The sequence below is a fragment of the Panthera leo genome, chromosome B2 (genome assembly GCF_018350215.1).
Source record: "Panthera leo isolate Ple1 chromosome B2, P.leo_Ple1_pat1.1, whole genome shotgun sequence".
Classification (NCBI taxonomy): Eukaryota; Metazoa; Chordata; class Mammalia; order Carnivora; family Felidae; genus Panthera; species Panthera leo.
In genome coordinates this window covers 114,169,783-114,190,148 of record NC_056683.1, presented here as the reverse complement: position 1 = coordinate 114,190,148, position 20,366 = coordinate 114,169,783, and the positions used below count along the sequence as shown (strand labels likewise).

General features: G+C 36.5%; 1 protein-coding gene across 6 annotated transcripts in view; it reads left to right on the top strand.

The window, feature by feature from the left end:
* Positions 1-924: 924 nt before the first annotated feature.
* ECHDC1 (ethylmalonyl-CoA decarboxylase 1) overlaps positions 925-20,366 on the top strand; it is a 46,913-nt gene continuing 27,471 nt past the window's right edge. The window contains exons 1-5 of one of the 6 annotated variants that reach the window (XM_042939777.1): positions 925-1,138; positions 9,858-10,079; positions 13,227-13,369; positions 15,026-15,078; positions 16,785-16,865. In XM_042939777.1, coding sequence (XP_042795711.1) covers positions 1,108-1,138; positions 9,858-10,079; positions 13,227-13,369; positions 15,026-15,078; positions 16,785-16,865 — 530 coding nt within the window. In that variant the 5' untranslated portion in view covers positions 925-1,107. Of the gene's footprint in view, positions 1,190-1,264; positions 1,557-2,093; positions 2,304-7,071; positions 7,097-9,104; positions 9,383-9,857; positions 10,080-13,226; positions 13,370-15,025; positions 15,079-16,784; positions 16,866-20,366 lie in introns of those variants that run through there. The other 5 variants (XM_042939776.1, XM_042939779.1, XM_042939778.1 and 2 more) reach the window with 5 other exon arrangements.

The following is a 20,366-nucleotide window of genomic DNA, read 5'->3' as shown; positions in this document are numbered from 1 at the left end:
GTCTCTTAGACTCTGGGCATTTCATTAGCACCTATATCTAATATCTAATTATCCCCACTCTACAAACTATTTCTTCCTAATCACCATTTAATCAAGCAAATCTCCTGTTCGACAAAGTGCAATGGCTTAAGTTGCTCATTTCATATTAAACTGGAGTTAAATACTTTCAGTATTTGGACTTCTTCCCATCAGTCCAAACCTGGGTTCCCACTTCTTCCCTACCTCCACATCTCCATACCTTAAAACTTGCTTATCTTCTCGGCTTCTTGGTACATTCTGTTCCGTTCACCAGACTGTTCCCTTATTTTACTAAGATCTACCTTCAGTTCCTCCTGTTTGACAAAATGATCCCCATCCGGGTGAAAAATGACTTTCCTTTTAAGGTGTCTTCCAAAGAACATCCTGTCTGGGCCATATGACAGGTAATAGCACAGAATGCTAAATTTGTTGAGCTTTATGAAGGCCATGTCACGAGCAGGGCATATGTTGAGTATTCATTATAAAAAAAAACCAGAAACGTTTTCCCCGCTCAATAACCCATAAAAGATGTTTAAGAAGTAACACCTTTTGGTACCATCCTCTCTCTCCCCTTCTTTCCAAATTCCCTAAACCGGCTTTCTTTCTCTTCTACTCTTCCCATGCATGCCTACGGGGAGACTGAAAACGTGGAGTGGAGTTTGTGGGCTGCACCAACTTTTTTTTTTTTAATATTTTCAAGGTTTATTATTTTTCAAAGACAGAACGTGAGCAGGGGAGGAGCAGAGGAAGAGGGTGACAGAATCTGAAACAGGCTCCAGGCTCTGAGCGGTCAGCACAAAGCCCGACACGGGACTCGAACTCACAGAGGACGAGATCATGACCCGAGCTGAAGTCGGTCGCTTAACCGACTGAGCCACCGGGCGCCCCTCGGCTGCACTAACTCTTAACGCTGTGTCTCGGAACCGAAAGCGCGTAGCAGGCCCATTAACCTCCGGCTCGCTCAGGACCTAAGAGAGGGCCCACTCAAGCCCGCCACCACGCCGGGAAAATGGGGCGCTTCCTGGCGGGGCGGGATTTCCGGGATTCTCCCGCAGGAGAAAGGAAAAAGGCGCGCGTGAGAGAGAAGGGATGCGGAAGAATCTAAAGAAAACGAGAAGAGGTAGGACGGTGAGAGAAGGGATGCGGAAGAATCTAAAGAAAACGAGAAGAGGTAGGACGGCGGTAACGGGAGGGCTGAGGCGGAACCAAGGGGAGGTTCCGGCAAGAGGGAAAGGGTCGCGGGGGAGCGGATAAAAGGGGGCGGGAAGCGGAAGAGGGTCGTGGGGGAGCGGAAAAGGAGGTTGCCTGCTTCGAGGCGTACTGCACTGCGTGGCTGTAGGGGCTGCCCTTTAAGTGTCATCTAGGACGGGACTCTAGCTTGTCGCTGAGTCATGGGCTTTAACGCTTCTCCGTACGAATTACAAGCGGGGACCCGCCCGGGCTCACTGGCGCGTGCCTAGTGACGCCATTGCGGAGGTCCACTGCCCTCTGCTGGGCGTGGGGACGCAGTGCCGAGCGCCGCTGACGGACTTTGCGAGGTGAAGGAGGGCACTTGGGAAAAGAGTAAAACTTTACTAAGGGTTGTGGCAAAACAGCCTACATTAGCGTTTTCAAAAGAACGGGGAGACATGATTTCAACGCACTAGTTTAAATTCTAAATACTTTTCAGGCATAGACAGGGTGGGTGATGTTCCCTAGGACTTCTGGATTTGTCCTGTGTATTAAATTATTTTGCTTAATTAAGACATTATTTGTTTCGTCCAGCCGACTTTTCAATAACAACAGAAAAATGTCCAAATCATTTTTGGTAAGGGTTCTTTAATTCTAAAATACTTTTGAGCCTCGAGAATCCTTTTAATGCTACACCACACACAAGGGTCACAAATGTAGGGGATTAAAACCACTGGTTACTTAAGTAACTTAAGTAACTTAAGTAACCAGTATGGGACCTTGAGAAAAAAAGTGTATCGACCCCGCCAGCTCCCTTTCTTTTCCAACTCTGAGAACCTCCTGTTTACCAACTGTTGGCTCTAGGTGCTAGAGATATAGAGATAAACGGCCTGGGCAAGAATAACAGAGGACCCCTTTTGTGAAACTTTGCACTCTATTGGAGGAAATAAGCTTTGGGGGAAGATGTAATTGTGACGTCTACTGGGAGAGGGAGGAGCATAGCAAGAAAACAGCTGATCCTTTCTTGATCTCCCCTTGCCGGATCTGAAAGAGAAGCAGTTAATAGTTGCATTTCAGGAAGAGAAACCAGCTTGTAAGAATGGAGTTGAAACAGGGTGAGTGACGGGAATAAGAAAGTGGATAGTTCTTTTGTGGACAGATTCTTAAGCCTCCTAAGGCATTATGGATTCTTAATACTTGTTTGCCAAATTATTATTGTCTTACATTATTTGTCAAAACCATTCTAAGCGTTGCAAAGGCCTTGCTTTCCAAAATCCCGTGGCAACGTCGGTTAAACGAGTAATTACGTGGGGGGAAAAAAGAATATAAATGCTGTGCAAGCAAACAGTATTTTATGTAGCCTAAGTATTAAAGGAGATGACTAGGAGTTACTCTGCGGAAGTGAAAAAAGAATATAAATGCTGTGCAAGCAAACAGTATTTTATGTAGCCTAAGTATTAAAGGCGATGACTAGGAGTTACTCTGCGGAAGTGAAAAAAGAATATAAATGCTGTGCAAGCAAACAGTATTTTATGTAGCCTAAGTATTAAAGGAGATGACTAGGAGTTACTCTGCGGAAGTGAAAAGTGTAACAGGTGAGGGATCACATATATAGACGTGAGGAACAAAGAGAAAAACCTGAAGGATTTGAGAAACTAAAAGTTCATTTTGGCTGTATGAAGAGGTGTGTGTATGGTGGCATGTGATAAAGCTCAAAAGGTATATAATGACAGTCTCAAGTGAAACCAAAACTTGAAAAACAAGTCATGTTTGGACAGTCTTAAATAGAATCTTTCTGACTTTTTTGTTGTTTACCACCTCCCTCGGGCTAATTGTTTTCTTATTAAGTATGCATTTGTGTTAATTTTCTGTATTCAATAAATGCAGCAGATGGTAAAACGGGTTACAGATGGCTTTTAAGAGAAAAGCTAGCTTATTTCCTGTGCAGGGAGGGGAACTATTTGATCCTTTGCAGAACTTTAAAAAACAGTTGGAGAGAGTAACACATTTGATCTTGGACGTCAGGACCTTTCTTCTCTTTGCCTTTTCCAGCGGCTTGGTTGTGAGCTCATTCCACTGGTCTAACTCTGGCAGGACAGCAAAATATCCTTTACAACAAGTTTTAAACATACGTTTTGTCATGAATAAAGTTTATAAAATCGTAAATTCCTCAGAACTTTTCCATTGCCTTATGATTCTGGAACAGATCCAAAATGCTGACTGTTTAACTGCATCCTTACACAGAACCTGAATCTCAACCCTTGTTCGTACACATATACTTTCAGACACTATAGTATTTTCATAGTGGCTGATAATTTATCATCTCCTTAGCACTGAACTCTTGTCTAATTTGGTCTTAGAATTTAGAATTGGGATGATGTATACATAATAGGCTATTACCAAATTTCTAGAATATGATTTCTAAACTTGAGGTCAGCAAACCTAGTAGGCTTAAGCAGTGCCCTCGAGTTTTTGTGTTACTCTTCTGTGGCACAGACAAGGAAATATGAAGAGAGGAGAGAAAATAAGGGAGAGTTAGGAGTGGAAGAAGGATAGGAATGGGGAAGGAGAGAAAAAATGTTAGTCATATGTATGTTTAATTTTGTAATGATTTAAAGTAAGGAGGTAATAGATCTCATGGCATCTATGTCAATTGCCTTTGTGTTGTTAGATATTGGAGAGGTAATAGATGAGGATAGAACAGGCTCCTTACAAGAGAGAAGATGATATATTGTTTATTGATTTTATTATCCCACAAGAATAATTAAAAATGCTAATGGTTTTGTAAGCCTTATTCCTTATTTTCTAGTTTAACTCTTTGTTCTTTTCCCTAAACAGAATATTGTGGAAAATACAGGCAAATTTAGTTTTTGAAAATAGCCATTGAAGTCCTTATCAAGTTTTGGGGGGCACTTTTTTAAATGCTGAAGTCATGGTAAATATGGAAAAGATCAGGACCTTTGCCTCAGTTGAATTTGCCATTGGGTTTCTGTTCTGTATCTGACATCCCCAGGAGCAAAGCATGCATAGAGCAAACTGGATATATTGTATTTGACTCTGACTGTCTTATGTAGGCCTTTCAGTTTTGTGAACTGACCTGACAAGTGATCTTATGAGCTTATTTTCCCTAGACTGGAGGCAGGCCCAAGGAACCCTGAGCCCTACTGTATTTGATCTTCTTCAAATGGGACAAGATAAAGGCAAAATCCCAGGTTCCTTTTATCACATAAACCTCTTAGAGAGAGAGAGAGAGAGAGAGAGAGCGCGCGAGAGCGTGAGCGTGCTCAAGAGAGAGGGCGCAGGGTGCTTGTGTGTGCAAAAGAAGGGAGAATAGAAAGAACTAAGCAAATCCAAAATAGCAGTCCCAGGGCGGATAGTTTCACTTTGGTTGCCTAGTACACAGAGCTATAGAACACTGAAAACCAATATTCTCCTTTGGAAGGTGAAGAGGGAAGGTGAGGCAAAATAGGTCAAATCTCAGGTTCCCCATTTAAGTTTGCCACAAATAGTTACTAAGTATTCACTTCAGTATCACTGTGTAAATTGCCTCTCATCCTGAGAAAGAGAATGTAACAGGCCAAGCCCGCCTTAAGATTCTTCTTGTGAGAGAAATCTTGTTACATAGTTAAAGAACGAAGACTGTTACTAACCAGCTCCTTGTAAGATACGTATTACCAACTGCCCATACTATTGATAGGTAATGTCTTACTATTCATTACTTAACTTCACTTATTAAAAAGTGTTAATATTTTTAATGAAACAATAGAAATTGTGTTGTATGCAAACCCATTTTGTAAACATGAAAAGAAAATCATACCTTTGTGCATTTGTAACTACATATCCTGGACTTGGCATTTCCTAGAAAACCAACAGTGAAATAAACTTTTTCTATTTTGCAGACAGAGATCTTATATTTAGTTTAGAAAATGATGGTTAGGTACTGTCATCCCTTCACAGTAATAACCACATTAGGGGTCATTTAGTTCCACAAATATTAAATATATAGCCTCTGTGTGCTAAAGGCTATGAATAATATGCAGTCCTGCCCATAAGAATTTTTTTATTTACTGGAGGCAGGAGCTGCATTTCTAACTCTTTATTATGTAGTTTCTGGTTATACATTGATTTTTAAGAAATATCACTATCTTTAATAAGGACTCTTTATTAATTGCCAAACCGGCCAGAGACCAGGTACACCTATGTGGTCGCTCATGCAATACTTGTGTTCCTTGTGTAGTATCTTCTATGTAAAGAACTAGAGTATTTAAGAAACTAGTTTTGAAATTGGCAGTTTAGAAGATTGGGAGAAATTACTGGTAAAACCAGAGACAGCCCCAAAGTTTGGAATGATATCCTTCAGTTAAAAAAGTTTATTGAGAAATGTAGCATACATGCATATAGTGAAAAATACATAAAAAGAGTTTAAAGAACAACAACAGAAGATGGATACCTACGTACCCATTACCTAGGTTAAGAAAAAAAAACCCATGTTCTGAGACCTAATGTGTTAGGTGACTCAGGCAATAGCTTTCTTCATTTTTAATGTTTTCATTTATTTTTACTCTTACCAACTATAATACAACTTGAATTTCAAATCATGAAACAAAAATAATCTTTTATGGAAATAACATGAACAAAATTGCTGCACAATTTCATAACCATCTCATAAATATTTGATTTAATCAGATAGCCTATATATAAAATATGTTCTTGTCCATTCAAAAGGCTTGTGTTTCTATCTATGGAGTTACATGAAATAATGTCTCAAGTTTTAAAGGTTTTTATAAATTGACAATTCATTAAAAAATGTATATGTATTTGGAACAAAAGTAGAGAGTGAGAACTTTGAGAACTTTTGTGTTGTTTTCAAAATTTGACAAAAGGTAAACTTTAATTGTGAAAAGGAAACGTGGGCCCTGTTTTGTTTTTTTCTAGATTTGTTTTGCGGAGAGAAGAGGAACTATACAATTTTTATGCTAACAGTTTAGTAATAACATAATCTTCTGAAGAAATGATACTCTGAAAATATGTAAAATGAGAGTATTTTAAAGGTGGCTCCCCTGTCAATATTTCGGCCATAAGACACTGCAAAGAAAAGCTGGTTTATATTTTCTTTTGGTTACTCCCCAGCAAAATTAGGATATTGCCTGATTTCTGCTGTGCTTCTGCTTAGAATTTTAAAACTTAGAATGAAGTGAAATAAAATATCATAATATTTTATATTTAATATTTTTTGATCTATTTTTGCCTATAGAAAATCCTTATATTTCATACTAAAAGTTTACTGGTGAAGAAGAAAAACTCTTTTATGAAGTTAAGACTATATTTTAAGTTTGATGTAAATCTCTAATAGAGCTTAATGAAAAGAGGGACTTTGTTCTGTTTTCAATTAGATAGTTGAATTATTTTTGCTTTTTATGTGCATATTTTGTTTCTTTGATAAAACTAAAAAATTTTTGAGGGTAATGTTATGCCCAGAATTCGTGATCCCCAAAGACCACTAGGGAGCCGAGTCCGATGCAAAAGCAAAAGAACCATTATTCGAGCTAGCTCGAGCTCAATCCCCTACCTGCACCGACGCAGCGGTGAGATACCAGGGAGAGAGAGCGAGTTTCAAAAGCACAAAGGTTTTATAGGGGTCTAGGGGCAGTTGGTGAGGTAATGGCTGTGGCCTCAGCCGATTGGCTGGGGAAGGGTCGTGGCCTCGGCCGATTGGCTGGGGAAGGGTTACTGGGCGTGTTTTGATCAGGAAGTTTGAATGGGTGAGCGGGAGGTTACTCAAGGGGAGGAGGCGCGGTCTGAGGTGTCTGTGATTTTCCCGGAAAAGGGGTCATGTCGGGGACATAGTCATTCAAGGTGGAGAACACAGAACAAGATGGAGTCGGCCGGCGTAGGCCCGCCCTTTCAGGTAAAGTTACTTTTTTTCTCTTTGAAACAGTTACAAAGGGGAGGTCATTAGTAACTCAGTAAATACCCATTTAATCATTACTAATTATACTTTACCAAATGCTTTTATCATATGTAGGTGTTTATACATTAGGATTCCAGTCTATGAATTTCTTTTTGTTTTAATTTTTAATTTTTTTTTTTTAAGTTCATTTATTTATTTTGAGAGAGAAAGAGAGTTCTGTGCATGTTCAGGGGAGGGGCAGAGAAAGAGGGAGAGAGTGAGAACCTCAAGCAGGCCGATGCTGTCTGTGCAGTGCCTGACGTGGGGCTCGATCCCATGAACTGAGACCATGACCTGAGCCGAAATCAAGAATTGGATGCTTAACTAAGTTACCCAGGTGTCCTAACTTAGGTTTTTATTTAAGTAATCTCTACACCCAACAATAGGGCTTGAACTCATGACCCTGAAACTTGGAGGTCAAGAGTTGCATGCTGTTCTGACTAAGCCAGCCAGGTACCCTCCCCACCCCCACCAATCTATGAACTTCTTGGCCATTAAAACCTTCACATGGAAAAAAAAAAAAAAAAAAAACAAACAAACAAACAAAAAACCTTCACATGAGTGTGGTTTCCTTAATGGCCCTCATTGCAACGAAACTATTCAACTACTGCCCACCCCCGCCCCCACTCTGGCCTTTTTTTTTCTTTTTTTTTTTTTTTTTTTTTTAGAGTAGGCTCCATGCTCTTTGTGGGGCTTGAACTCATGACCCTGAGATTCAGAGTTACATGCTTTATGTGCCCCTAACCCTTTTTTTATTTTTTATCTACTTTAAATCTGGAAAAGAATACTATCTTGGTTTAAGATATCTTAATTGCTAATCTTGTCGAAACTTGTCTTTAGGAAAGCAAAGAACGCCTCACAACTTTTTTTCTTTTGCATTCTTGAGATTTTTTTTTTCTTTCTTTTCTTTTATACTTACCATGCCCTAAATTCATAGAGAATATGTTCCAGCAGCTCAGGCTTCTTTTCACTGGTTCTCACCAAATGTGCTTCTCTGAGTGGAGCAGGCTAGCCCTTGAGTTGAACCCAAGTACCTTTCCCTTTGGCTTCCTTCTTTTTCTGATCATTTTCCTTCACATGCCTTAGGAAGTTATTTTGGCTTTTTTTTTTTTTTTTAATGTTTATTTCTGAGGCAGAGAGAGAGCATGAGTGGGGGAGGGGCAGAGAAAGAGGGAGACACAGAATCAGAAGCAGGCTCCAGTCTCTGAGCTGTCAGCACTCAGCCTGATGCCAGTCTTGAACTCATGAGCCACAAGATCATGACTTAAGCCAAAGTTGGACACTTAACCGACTGAGCCACCCAGGTGACCCGGAATTTGGTTTTTCTACAAGTACCACTGGCCTCTAGACTTATACCTGGATTGCGGTGTTCTTTTCTTTAAAAAAATTTTTTTTTTAATGTTTATTTACTTTTGAGAGAAGGAGATAGAGCGTGAAGGGGAGAGGGACAGAGAGAGAGAGGGAGACACAGAATTGGAAGCAGTCTCCAGGCTCTGAGCTGTCAGCACAGAGCCTGATACGAGGCTCGAACCTACAAGCTGTGAGATCATGTACCTGATCAAGATCATGACCTGAGCCGAAGTTGGAAGCTTAACTGACTGAGCTACCCAGGCTATTTGCCCAATAATTTTATTGCAGTGTTTAACAATCAGTATAAGTCAGCTGCAGCCCAACCAAATAATTCCATTTTTAGATATAGCCAACAGAATGCATACATTAGAATAGATAGATTGAGGTGTATTCATATAAAATACAAAGAGTAATGGACTGTTTAGACTGTAAATACATATAATAATAATGGATGTCACAAACATAGTTGAAAAGGCACAAAATAATATATACTATTGAATATATATAAAATTCAAAAATAGAAAAATGAATTTAGGGTATTAGAAGTCAGGATAGTTGTTATCTTTGTTTGGAGTTGGACTGAGAGAGGACACAACAGACCTGAGTTTCATGTTCTGTTTCTTGGTCTGGGTATTATTGACTTAAGTGTTTTTACCTTATGAAACTTATGATTTGAGCTGTATCCTATGACTTGTTTACTGTTCTGAATGTATGTTTTAGGTCAACAAAAATGCTTACATAGGGCAAAAAAACCTATGGGCTAAGGTGAGATTGCCCAGGATGTATATATAAAGTGAGAAGAGTGACAGAATGCTGAGGAGCAAAGAAACCATGCACATATTCCTATTTCTTTCCCCATTTTCCTCAGTTTTTCCTATGAAAGCTTTGCATAAGGTAAGGATAATGCTAAGAATGAAACTTCTGTGAGAGAATGGGATTGCCCTTGTAGCATTTCTGCATAGAGACTGTTTCCAAGGAGACACTGGACAATTTATTCTTAGATTTTGCAAAAGTCAAAGAGTTGGAGGAAGAACTACTATCATGAGAAAGACTTACCAGGAAGCAGGAGATGGTGCTAAACACAGAACAGCAACATTTTTCTAAATCTTCCTAGTGTATTGGATCCCAGTCAGTGCACTGTAATTATATCATCATCTCTCCGTGATATACTGAAATGATATACTTTGTGAATTATTTGGTTTGAGGAGACAAAACAGAAGGATTTCCATACCGACCATCTCCTCGGAGTGCTTTTACGAGTGGGAAAGTACTCCCAATTAAACAGAAAGGTCTATCACTAAAACCTATTAACATACAATATTGGAAAAGTGTTCATCTGGACCACTGCGTACTTCTTTCTGTTTTCCAGAAATGGCAAGAAGTCTTTTGAAGACATCATCTTTATCTGTGAGGACAAAATTACTACATCAAACGGGATTGTCACTTTATAATACATCCCATGGCTTCCATGAAGAAGAAGTAAAAAAAAAACTTGAGCAGTTTCCTGGTGGATCCATTGACCTTCAGAAGGAAGATAGTGGTATTGGCATTCTTACCCTGAACAATCCAAGTAAAATGAATGCCTTCTCAGGTATAGAGATCTTTCTTTTGCTAAAGAATGACACTAAATCTAAGCTGCTATCACATATTTTTATCTCTAGTGACAATTCTTGAATGTTGTGGTACTCTTGGAACACATACACTCACACTGAAAACCCTAACCATCACTTGAACCAGGAACATTTTTTATTAATTGTGAATATTTTAATCTTTTTAAAAAATCCATGAATACAGATGTTGATAAAAAGGAAACTTGGAAATTAATCTTGCACTTGGCAATGTATTGCATCATTTCCTAACTCTTAGATACTGGTAAGTACCTTCTGTTTGCCAAGCAGCATTCTTGGGCATGTAAGAATTTCCTGTTTAAGGGACCTGAAAGTCCAGGACGTGGTAATTTGTAACTTTGTGCCAAAGCTCAAATTTGAACTATGCTATTGTGATGTTATGCAAGAGCTGAGTAACACTGCTGACTCTAGCATTTCTCCCTGTTTCAAGATGATTTTGGAAATTTTTGTCTGTCAGTGATGTACCTTGTGTTCCTTGTGGGTTGTTAAGAGCTAATAAATAACCTTGCTGACTACCCAGTCAAGGTGACTTCGGCAATTTGTCTGTTATGCCCGTCATGGAGGGTAAATTATATTCTGTAGTATTTGAAATACTGAGCTTAAAAATACCTCTATAAATTTTCATACCTTGAGACCTAATTTAGTAGACTGTAAACTTTGTAAGTTAGTCATGGTGGGTCTTTAAAACACAAGATAACTTTTCTTTTCTCTTATCATAATTCAGAGATGTCTCTCTCTCTCTCTCTCTCTCTCTCTCTCTCTCTCTCAGTGCTATCCAGTAGAAGTATACACAGATGTGAACCACATATGTAAATTTAAATTTTCTTGTACCATATTTTTAAAAAGTAAAAGGAAACAGGTGAAATTAGTTTTAATAAAGTACTTTATATCCCAGTATATTAATAGTTCAACATGTGACTCATATGAAAAATTATTTATATGTTGTTTTCCCTTTTTTTATACCAACTTTTTGAATGTGGTGTGTACTTTACACATAAATGCACATCTCAGTTTAGACTAGCCACATTTCAAGTGCTCAGTAGCTAGATATGGATGGTGGCTACTTTATTGGACCATGCAACTCCATACCCTCAATTGGTTCAGAGAATAAAAGCTAATTTTAATATTAACCTAGGAAAAGTAAAATTAGAAAAGACTGCTCTAGAAAATTAGATTAATAGTCTAATTTACTACTGAATAAGTACAAATAATTTATATTAGTAAAGATTTTTATTCAAATGGAAACAAATACTAATTTGATGGCTGATGTTTAAAATGAATACAAGCAGAGATGCTTTGACTTGGGTAATGGTGTTTGGTTGACTTGGTCTGGGAGAAGTTGAGTGAGCCCCACACCACACAATTTTCAAACCTCAAGGCTCTGGTTTGAAAATTACCCAACCAGCTACTCTTTAAGCTTTCTTCTAACACTTAATGCTTAGTTTACCAGAGTAAAAAAGATGAGTTCAAGATTAACTACTGGTATAGATGTCTCATACTTAAGGCCATTTTTTTAGAAGCTTAAATATTAGGGATGATTGAAGGTCCATATTTATCTATATAGATTTATTCTTGTGCTAAATGACTGTGTTTTTTATTTATTTTTATTTTTATTTTTTTGTAAAATGCTACTGGACTGTATAAATTTTGAGAGCAAGAACTATATTTATAAAACACCTAGAACATCCTTGGGAAGGGCTACTATTTTAGTTAGGTCATAATTAGCAGTTGGAAAGGATTCTAACTTTCTATACATGTGGAATCTACTTGTGAATCAACAACATTAAAATTTATTGTGGAACTACTTCATTACTGGTTACTTCAGAAAATGGCAAAGAAAATAATAGTTCTTGATATCCTGGGGTTTATGTTCCAGAATAGTATACATAGTTTAATGGGGCCTGTATAGTAAGTTTTGGAACCTTGTGATACAGAGTCTTTGCCAGTTTTAACCTTCTGTTTTGATCTTTATATTGTCTTCTAAAATATTTTCTTACAAAGAGTAAACTTAATCATGTTGACAGCATTATGAACTTTATGAACTTGGAAGACCACCACAGATAAGAGTTATAGTCCTTCCTATTCCCATTTAAAATTTGTTCATTATAAAGAAACTCCAGTAGAATTTTGGAATGATATCAAGGTAAAAATGTAATCTATAAATTGATGGTTGGTAGGCATCTTATTGGCAGCCTATGAAGTACTTTCAGAGTATGCCTTGGGCTACTCAGAGCATAGTCTGTCAGCTGTGGAACAAGATGCTATGTACTATCCCTTTCCTGAACTAACATCTATTATAATAGTTCTCATGTGAGTAGAGTAGGAATATTATACTTTGTTTTGTATACCATATACCCAATAGATTGTAAGATCTCAGTCTTCTGGAGCAGAACTATATTTGAGTTAGGAATATAGGCATAACTCTTGTTATGAGCTTGTTGATTTTAATAATGCTTGTTGAGCTTGTTGCCTAAGACAACACGTACTATTGTGAAGTCAGGACTATATTTGATTTAAAAAAATTTTTTTTTTAATGTTTATTTATTTTTGAGACAGAGAGACAGAGCATGAATGGGGGAGGGCCAGAGAGAGAGGGAGACACAGAATCTGAAGCAGGCTCCAGGCTCCGAGCTGTCAGCACAGAGCCCAACGCGGGGCTTGAACTCACAGACCGTGAGATCGTGACCTGACCTGAGCCGAAGTCGGAGGCTCAACCGACTGAGCCACCCAGTCGCCCCAGGACTATATCTGATTTTTACCTAAGGAATAATTTTTTCTTCCCACCATACCCTTATTTATTTAATTTTCTTATTCCTAGGACATGTATGATATATTCTCATTTTCTACCTAGCTATGTATTTGTGTGATTTCTTAATTCAGACAGAGAAAGAAAAAGATTACTAACATTGTAAACTTTGAAAGCAGTGGCTGTCATGTATACCTTTTTTGTGTATACCCCATGGTACCAACACAATAGGCATTTGATAGATATTTAGTAAATATTTATCAAATGTAGGATCTAAGAGTCATGTTTGATGCCTGATGGCTTTAAATTATTTCTGTTTTTCTGGTATCTTATGTACTTTGATTCGTCTTCTTCTCTGTGGCAGGAGTTATGATTCTACAACTTCTGGAAAAAGTGATTGAATTGGAAAATTGGACAGAGGGGAAAGGTCTCATTGTCCATGGGGCAAAAAATACTTTCTCCTCAGGATCTGATTTGAATGCTGTGAAAGCACTAGGGACTCCAGAGGCAAGTATTCTATGAATTGTGCACTAGATTCCACATGCGTGTCAGATATTTATCACTGAGATATTGATGTTTTACATATGGTTATTATGATAGCTATCATCATAATGATCAGGATAATATTAAGAGGCTTCCAAGGGTCAGAGGTTTTAGTTTTCTTCTTATAGATTAGGTTGCAATATTGTAAAGTAATGGAGGGGAAGAAAAGGAAGGGCAAGAAGATTAGCAATCACTAAAGCCCATTAAAACCAGCAGGAATTTGAATTCTTTTAAGTGGAAGACCCTTAGCATCTCATGATGAGGAATTTTATATGAGGTACATATATAAAGTACCCAGCAGTGCTTTGGCACGTAGTAGGCTTCAACAAATGGTAATGATTAAAACATTTGCTTTTGAACTGCGCTGATAGGAAAGGAATCCTAATCATCTTCCATTGTCTTTCAAGGAACCTAGGAACTTCCACCCATATCTCCTAGGTTAAAAAAAAAAAAGGTGTGGTGGGGGGGAAGGAAAAGGAAAAATTTAATCATTGCCATTTAATTATAGGTTTGGGCTGTATATAGGTAATGATGTTTTATTTTTATTTATTTATTTTTAATTTTTTTTTTTATTTTTTATTTTAACGTTTATTTATTTTTGAGACACAGAGAGACAGAGCATGAACGGGGGAGGGGCAGAGAGAGAGGGAGACACAGAACTGGAAGCAGGCTCCAGGCTCCGAGCCATCAGCCCAGAGCCTGACGCGGGGCTCCAACTCACGGACCGCGAGATCGTGACCTGGCTGAAGTCGGACGCTTAACCGACTGCGCCACCCAGGCGCCCAATAACTTAACTTCCTAATAGCTTATTGTTGAGTGGGAAGCTTTACCGATAACAAACAGTAGATTAACACGCTTTCTATGTCATAGTTATTATATACTGTATTCTTACAATAAAGTAAGTTACAGAAAAAAAGCATTATTAGGAAAATCATAGTGGGGCACCTGGGTGGTGGCTCAATTGGTTGAGCATCTGACTCAAGCTTTTGACTCAGGTCACGATCCTAGGGTTGTGAGATTGAGCCCTGTGTTGGGCTCCGTGCTGAGTGTGGAGCTTGCTTGAATTGAGTGTGGATTGTGCTTGAGATTCTGTCTCTCTCTCCCTTTGCCCCTTCCACTCAACCTGCTTGGGCATGCTGTCTCTCTCTAGGGTAAAAAAAAAAATCATAAGAGAATACATATTTATAGTACTGGACTATAAAAAATCCACATGTAAGTGGACCCATGCCATTCAAACCTGTGTTGTTCAAGGGTCAACTGTACTTTTAAGAAATTTGTTTTTTATATATTCTTAGGAGATCAGAATTTGGGATAACAGGTGGTGTATCTTATACTTCTTTCCCCCAAATTACCTTGAGTAGAACTTCACACTCTTCTGGGGTATGTAATATGACTCTCATGTCCAAGTCTTTGCTAATATCTCATGCAGAGCTCAAGGAGCCCTAGAAGGTCAACAAAATCAAATACTACATCATTTGCATTTCTAACAGCATCAAAGAATTTTAAATGAAAACCTCATAAAAAAAAAAGTTGGGTGTATTTTTGGCTTTGTTGCTTTCTAAGTATTTCATATATAATACATTTACATTATAATGTGTTTATGCTTATTCTTATTTAAAGGATGGAATGACCTTATGTATGTTCATGCAGAACACCTTAACAAGATTTATGAGGTAACGTATCTTTCTTAAGATATGATTTCTAAAAAAAACAACAACAACAAAAATAGCTCTTATTTGTTCTGTTTTGCACCACTTAAAAAACTTGATTTTTAAATTATATTTATTTTAATGATGAACTATTTATTTGTGCCATCAAGGAGAGCCATTTAATTAAATGTTGGTGAAGTATGCACAGTTAACTAAAAGATAAGAGAAGGGAGAGATAAAAAGAATTTAAGACATAGCACTTTTCCTGAAGAGCTTATATTACTAGCTATATTTAGGCATAGCCATGGGAAAGTTAAATACTGGTATTGGAGCAGAATAAGGACACTGTTCAGGAGATGACACATAAAGATTACCTCATATTCAAAATTAGTAGAACGTATGGTGAAGTGGTGTATATCCAGAAGAGAGAGGAAAAACCCTATGGATTGGTGATGGCTTTTACTGATTTCTGAGGAAAATGGATTCACTTTGCATCTAGATGAAGAAGAAAAGGGAGAAAATTCTTCTTGGCTTATCACTATGCATTTGGGGTTACAAACTATGACGTTTTGGCTAATTAGCTTTCTACTTCTGTATTCCAAATGTAAATAATTTAAAAATTATAAAAAATAAAGAAATTCATGTTATTTAGCATATTTACTAGTTGGGCATCAGTCTGTATTTGGTGCTCTTCATATGTGAGAGCCTAGAAAGAATAATGGAATCAAAATATTATTCTAAAATACTGTCTTTTCATAGTTTTTGTACCACTTCACCTTCCCTTCGCTATTATTTGAATTTTTCTTAGAGAAATCTTAAAAGTGTTTTTAATCCTTTGTATTTAGAAGCATAATCTGTTAATAAATTTCCCATTACTTTAGGCCTGCAGGTTTGCGTTTTGGTTAGAACCTACAGAATATTCCATACTTTCAAGGCATTTTATTTATTTATTTATTTTAATTTTTTTTTTTCTTTCAAGGCATTTTAGATTTATGTTTTAATATATATTCCTCCAGGAGTGGTTCTTTGCAAAGAGAAAAGGTGAAGAGATTTCTTTTTACCACAGACCCATTCCTTTCCATAGAATTAGATATTAATCATTTCAGTGAGTAATAAAAAGACTTTTGATAAGAATCTTTATAATACAGTTTTGGAGCTCAGTCTTCTCTACCACATTTCCTCCCTTTGGATATAGCCTTAAATTTTGCCATCTAAAACTTGACATCAATACAAATGCAGTAAGATAAGGTCCCATTGAATTACTCCTGATTGCCAGCTGCTGAGAAGTTGTAGAAACTGTATATTATATTTAAAAAATTCATTTGGAAGGAAGTCATGATATATAGTTACAAAATACAGTAATGTACAAAAAATATAAAGTATATATATCATGTATAGTATATATTATACTTTATAAATTTTATTTATATTACATATTATATATTTGTAATATGTATAAAATATAGTTAATAGCTTAAACTATATAATGATTCAGGGAGGTAGTATGATAAACTTACATAGCATTTAGTATGAATTATTATATCTTAAGAATTAGACTGCTTTATTCGTCATGATATACAGGCTCAAGGTTCCACTATCCTTTGAGGTGTGTTACATAGTTCAATAATTTGTTTCTACTGTAGTTCAAGTTTTTCAAAAATAATATTTGTAAATTAATATTGAAATGAAAAATATTAACATCCATTTTTCCTTTTTCCTTCAATAAACAGACTCCCTTTAATAAGCGTTGCACTGGTTCAAGGTCGGGCATTGGGTGGAGGAGCAGAATTTACTACAGCATGTGATTTCAGGTAAGGTGAAAATTGCTTTACTCCCTCCACAAATATAATCAACATGCTCAAATTTATATTTTGCTTGAATATAAATATTGTATATATTCTTAAACAAGATGATCAGTTAGTGAATATTTTCTTTTTGTCTGTTATTAAAGTAGATAATTTTAGTCAATCTAGTATAATAATAACTCTATCATTACTTTATTACTATACATTTCAAAAAGCTAACAAATGATTTTGAGCAAATGAAATCCATGTTAGCAAAATTCCTAGGGAAGGAAGTCAATGAAATGTATGAAACTTTAAGATTCAAAAGAATTATACAGAGAAAAATATAAAACTAAAAAAGAGAAAACAGAATGGAGAAAGAGACACTGCTTTTTCCGATAGTCCTCTTACCAGTAGAGGGAGTTTCTCCTTTTGGTGATGTGTAGTAACTTTGTGGAACTTTTGGACTGGTTAGGGAATGAAATTAGGGAAAATTATTTGGGACCAATAGCCCTCAGTTTCCAGAATTCTTTTTAATATTGGATAGCTATATTTTATAGGAATGATGTTCTGTAGAATCTAATGCTTTACTTGTGCTTGAAACTATGTTCTTAGTTACTATTCCTAAGACCTACTAGCTCAGCTATAAGGAGAACCATTATAATAGTGTTCTTTGATCTGTACAAATATGGAAGGCAGTATATATAGCTTATATAGCAAGCATAATTGGGGATAAAATGGCAAAACAGTAAAGAGCCCGAGCACTGGAGTCAGATAGACTTAGGTTCAATCCCAGTTTCCCACTTTTTTCTATAGTTGACCCTTGAATAACCTGAGTTTGATGCACGGGTCCACTTATACAGGGGTTTTTTTCAATAAATACAGAACAGTATTGTAAATGTATTTTCTCTTCCTTAGGATTTTCTTAGTAGCATTTTCTATTCTCTGGCCTACTTTATTGTAACAATACAGTATATTCATACATATAACATTAAAAGTATATGTCAGTTGACTGCTTATGTTATTGATAAGGCTTTTGGTCAACAGTCGGCTATTAGTTAAGTTTTGGGGGAGTTAAAGTTCTACACAGATTTTTGACTGCATGGAGAGTAAATGCTCCTAACCCTCACATTGTTCAAGGTTCAACTGTATTTGACTTTAAATAAATAACTAGTTTATCTAAGTCTCAGTTTCTTTATAAAATACAAATAATCTCTGCTAAATATTTATAAATGATTTAATGAATATGTAGATGTTTAGCATAAACTTAACCTAGGTACACATTGATGTACACATGATATTGATTAGATTATAGATAAGATTGCCTTACTACTCTTACACTTTTACAGAAATGCCAGTGTAGGAATATTTTGGCATAGTTTTTTTTTTTTTTTTTTAATTTTTTTTTTTTTAACGTTTATTTATTTTTGAGACAGAGAGAGACAGAGCATGAATGGGGGAGGGACAGAGAGAGGGAGACACAGAATCCGAAACAGGCTCCAGGCTCTGAGCTGCCAGCACAGAGCCCGACGCGGGACTCGAACTCACGGACCGCGAGATCATGACCTGAGCCGAAGTCGGCCGCTCAACCGACTGAGCCACCCAGGCGACCCTGGCATAGTTTTAAACTTACTAATTCTCTTTTCACTAGGGATGCTTTTCAGCCGTAAGGCTAATCCTGGCCTCACTCCTTTTTTCCTATTCATTATACACTTGATGCTGGAAGGAAAATGTTGGAACATACACTAAGAGGAGACTTTCATTGTTTAAAATTTTTACTGTCCCTTTCAGATACTAAAGAAAAAGCATTGCTCCCTGGCACGTGGTGTGGTAGACTAGAGGAAAAATAGTTGAGGTGACTAATTCAGATCTTTTGTTCCATTTGAGTTCTGTTTCTTTGAATCACAAATTTTCATGTTTTCATAGTTCAGATTCCTTTTTTTTTTTTTAAGTTTTTTTTAAATGTTTATTTATTTTTGAGAGAGTGAGAGAAACAGAGTGTGAGCAGGGGATGGGCAGAGCTGAGGGAGACACACGATCTGAAGCAGGCTCCAGGCTCTGAGCTGTCAGCACAGAGCCCGACGCAGGGCACGAGATCATGACCTGAGCCGAAGTTGGAAACATAACTGACTGAACCATCTAGGTGCCCCTAAAGTTCAGATTTTTTAAAAAATTAAAAAAAAAAATTATTTTTAATTATTTTTTTTCAAAGTTCAGATTCTTAAAGTATATAAGCTAAATCTTATAATCTATCTACTGTACTAAAATGCTATGAAAATAGTCATGGTAATATAAAAGATACTCATCAAAAAGAAAAAACCTATAATTAAAAATACCTAAAGATGTATATTATTTAATCAAAGACTTTTTTAGCCTTCATTTTAAGAAGTTTTAAATCACTTTTGTTGTGGTATAATTTACATTCTATACCGTGTAACCATCTCTACAATCCAGATATAGAACATTTTTACCAACCCCACATGTTTGCATGTACCATTTCCCAGTAAGTTAGCACCTTAGTCCAAGGCAAACACTGATCACCTTTTTACTCTAAATTAGATTTGTTTTTTTGGTTTATTTTTAGCATTTTATATAAATAGGTTCATTTAGTATGCTTGCGTGTGTGTCAGGCTTCCTTCATTCAGCATAATTATCTTGAGATTTATCAGTTATGTATCATGTATCACTACATCATTCCTTTTTAATGTTGAAAAGCTTTTTATTGCATGGATATACTACAGCTTGTTTTCTTTTTTTTTTTTTTTTTTTTAAGCTTATATATTTATTTTGAGAGAGACAGAGACAGTATGAGTCAGGGAGGGGCAGAGAGAGGAGAGACAGAGAATCCCAAGCAAGCTCCATGCTGCCAGTGCAGAGCCCGACACGGAGCCTGAACTCACAAAACTGTGAGATCATGACCTGAGCCAAAACCAAGAGTCTGACACTTAACTAACTGAGCCACTCAGGTGCCCACTACAGTTTATTTTCAAGATTCACCTGTGTTATTCCATATTATTGGTGGTTTATTCATTTTGTTGCTCAGTAGTATGGCTTTCTATGCATATTATGTATTATTATTACTATATATTATAGGTAAAAGTCTATTTATATAAGTCAAATATATAGCATATTTTTGTCAAATAGACATATTGTGAATATTCTCTCAGCCTTTTTATTTTGTTATTAGTGTTTTTCAAAGAGCTGAGATTTTTAATTTTTAAAATATTTTTAACTCTCAGTTTGTAATAATTACAGACTTATGTAAAACTTGCAAAATTTACAAATTCCTATATAACTTTGACTCAGTTTTTCCAGATGTTAATATCATACATAACCACAGTACAATTATTAAGCCAGGAAATTGATATTGTTACAAAACTTTTAACTCATCTATAGACCTCATTTGAAGTTTTTCAATTGTCGTACTAATGTCTTTTTTCAAGTCCAGGATCTAATCAGGCATCTATTTTGTTTGATGTAAATATAGTCATCCCAGCTTTCTTATGATTAACATTTCTGTGGTATATC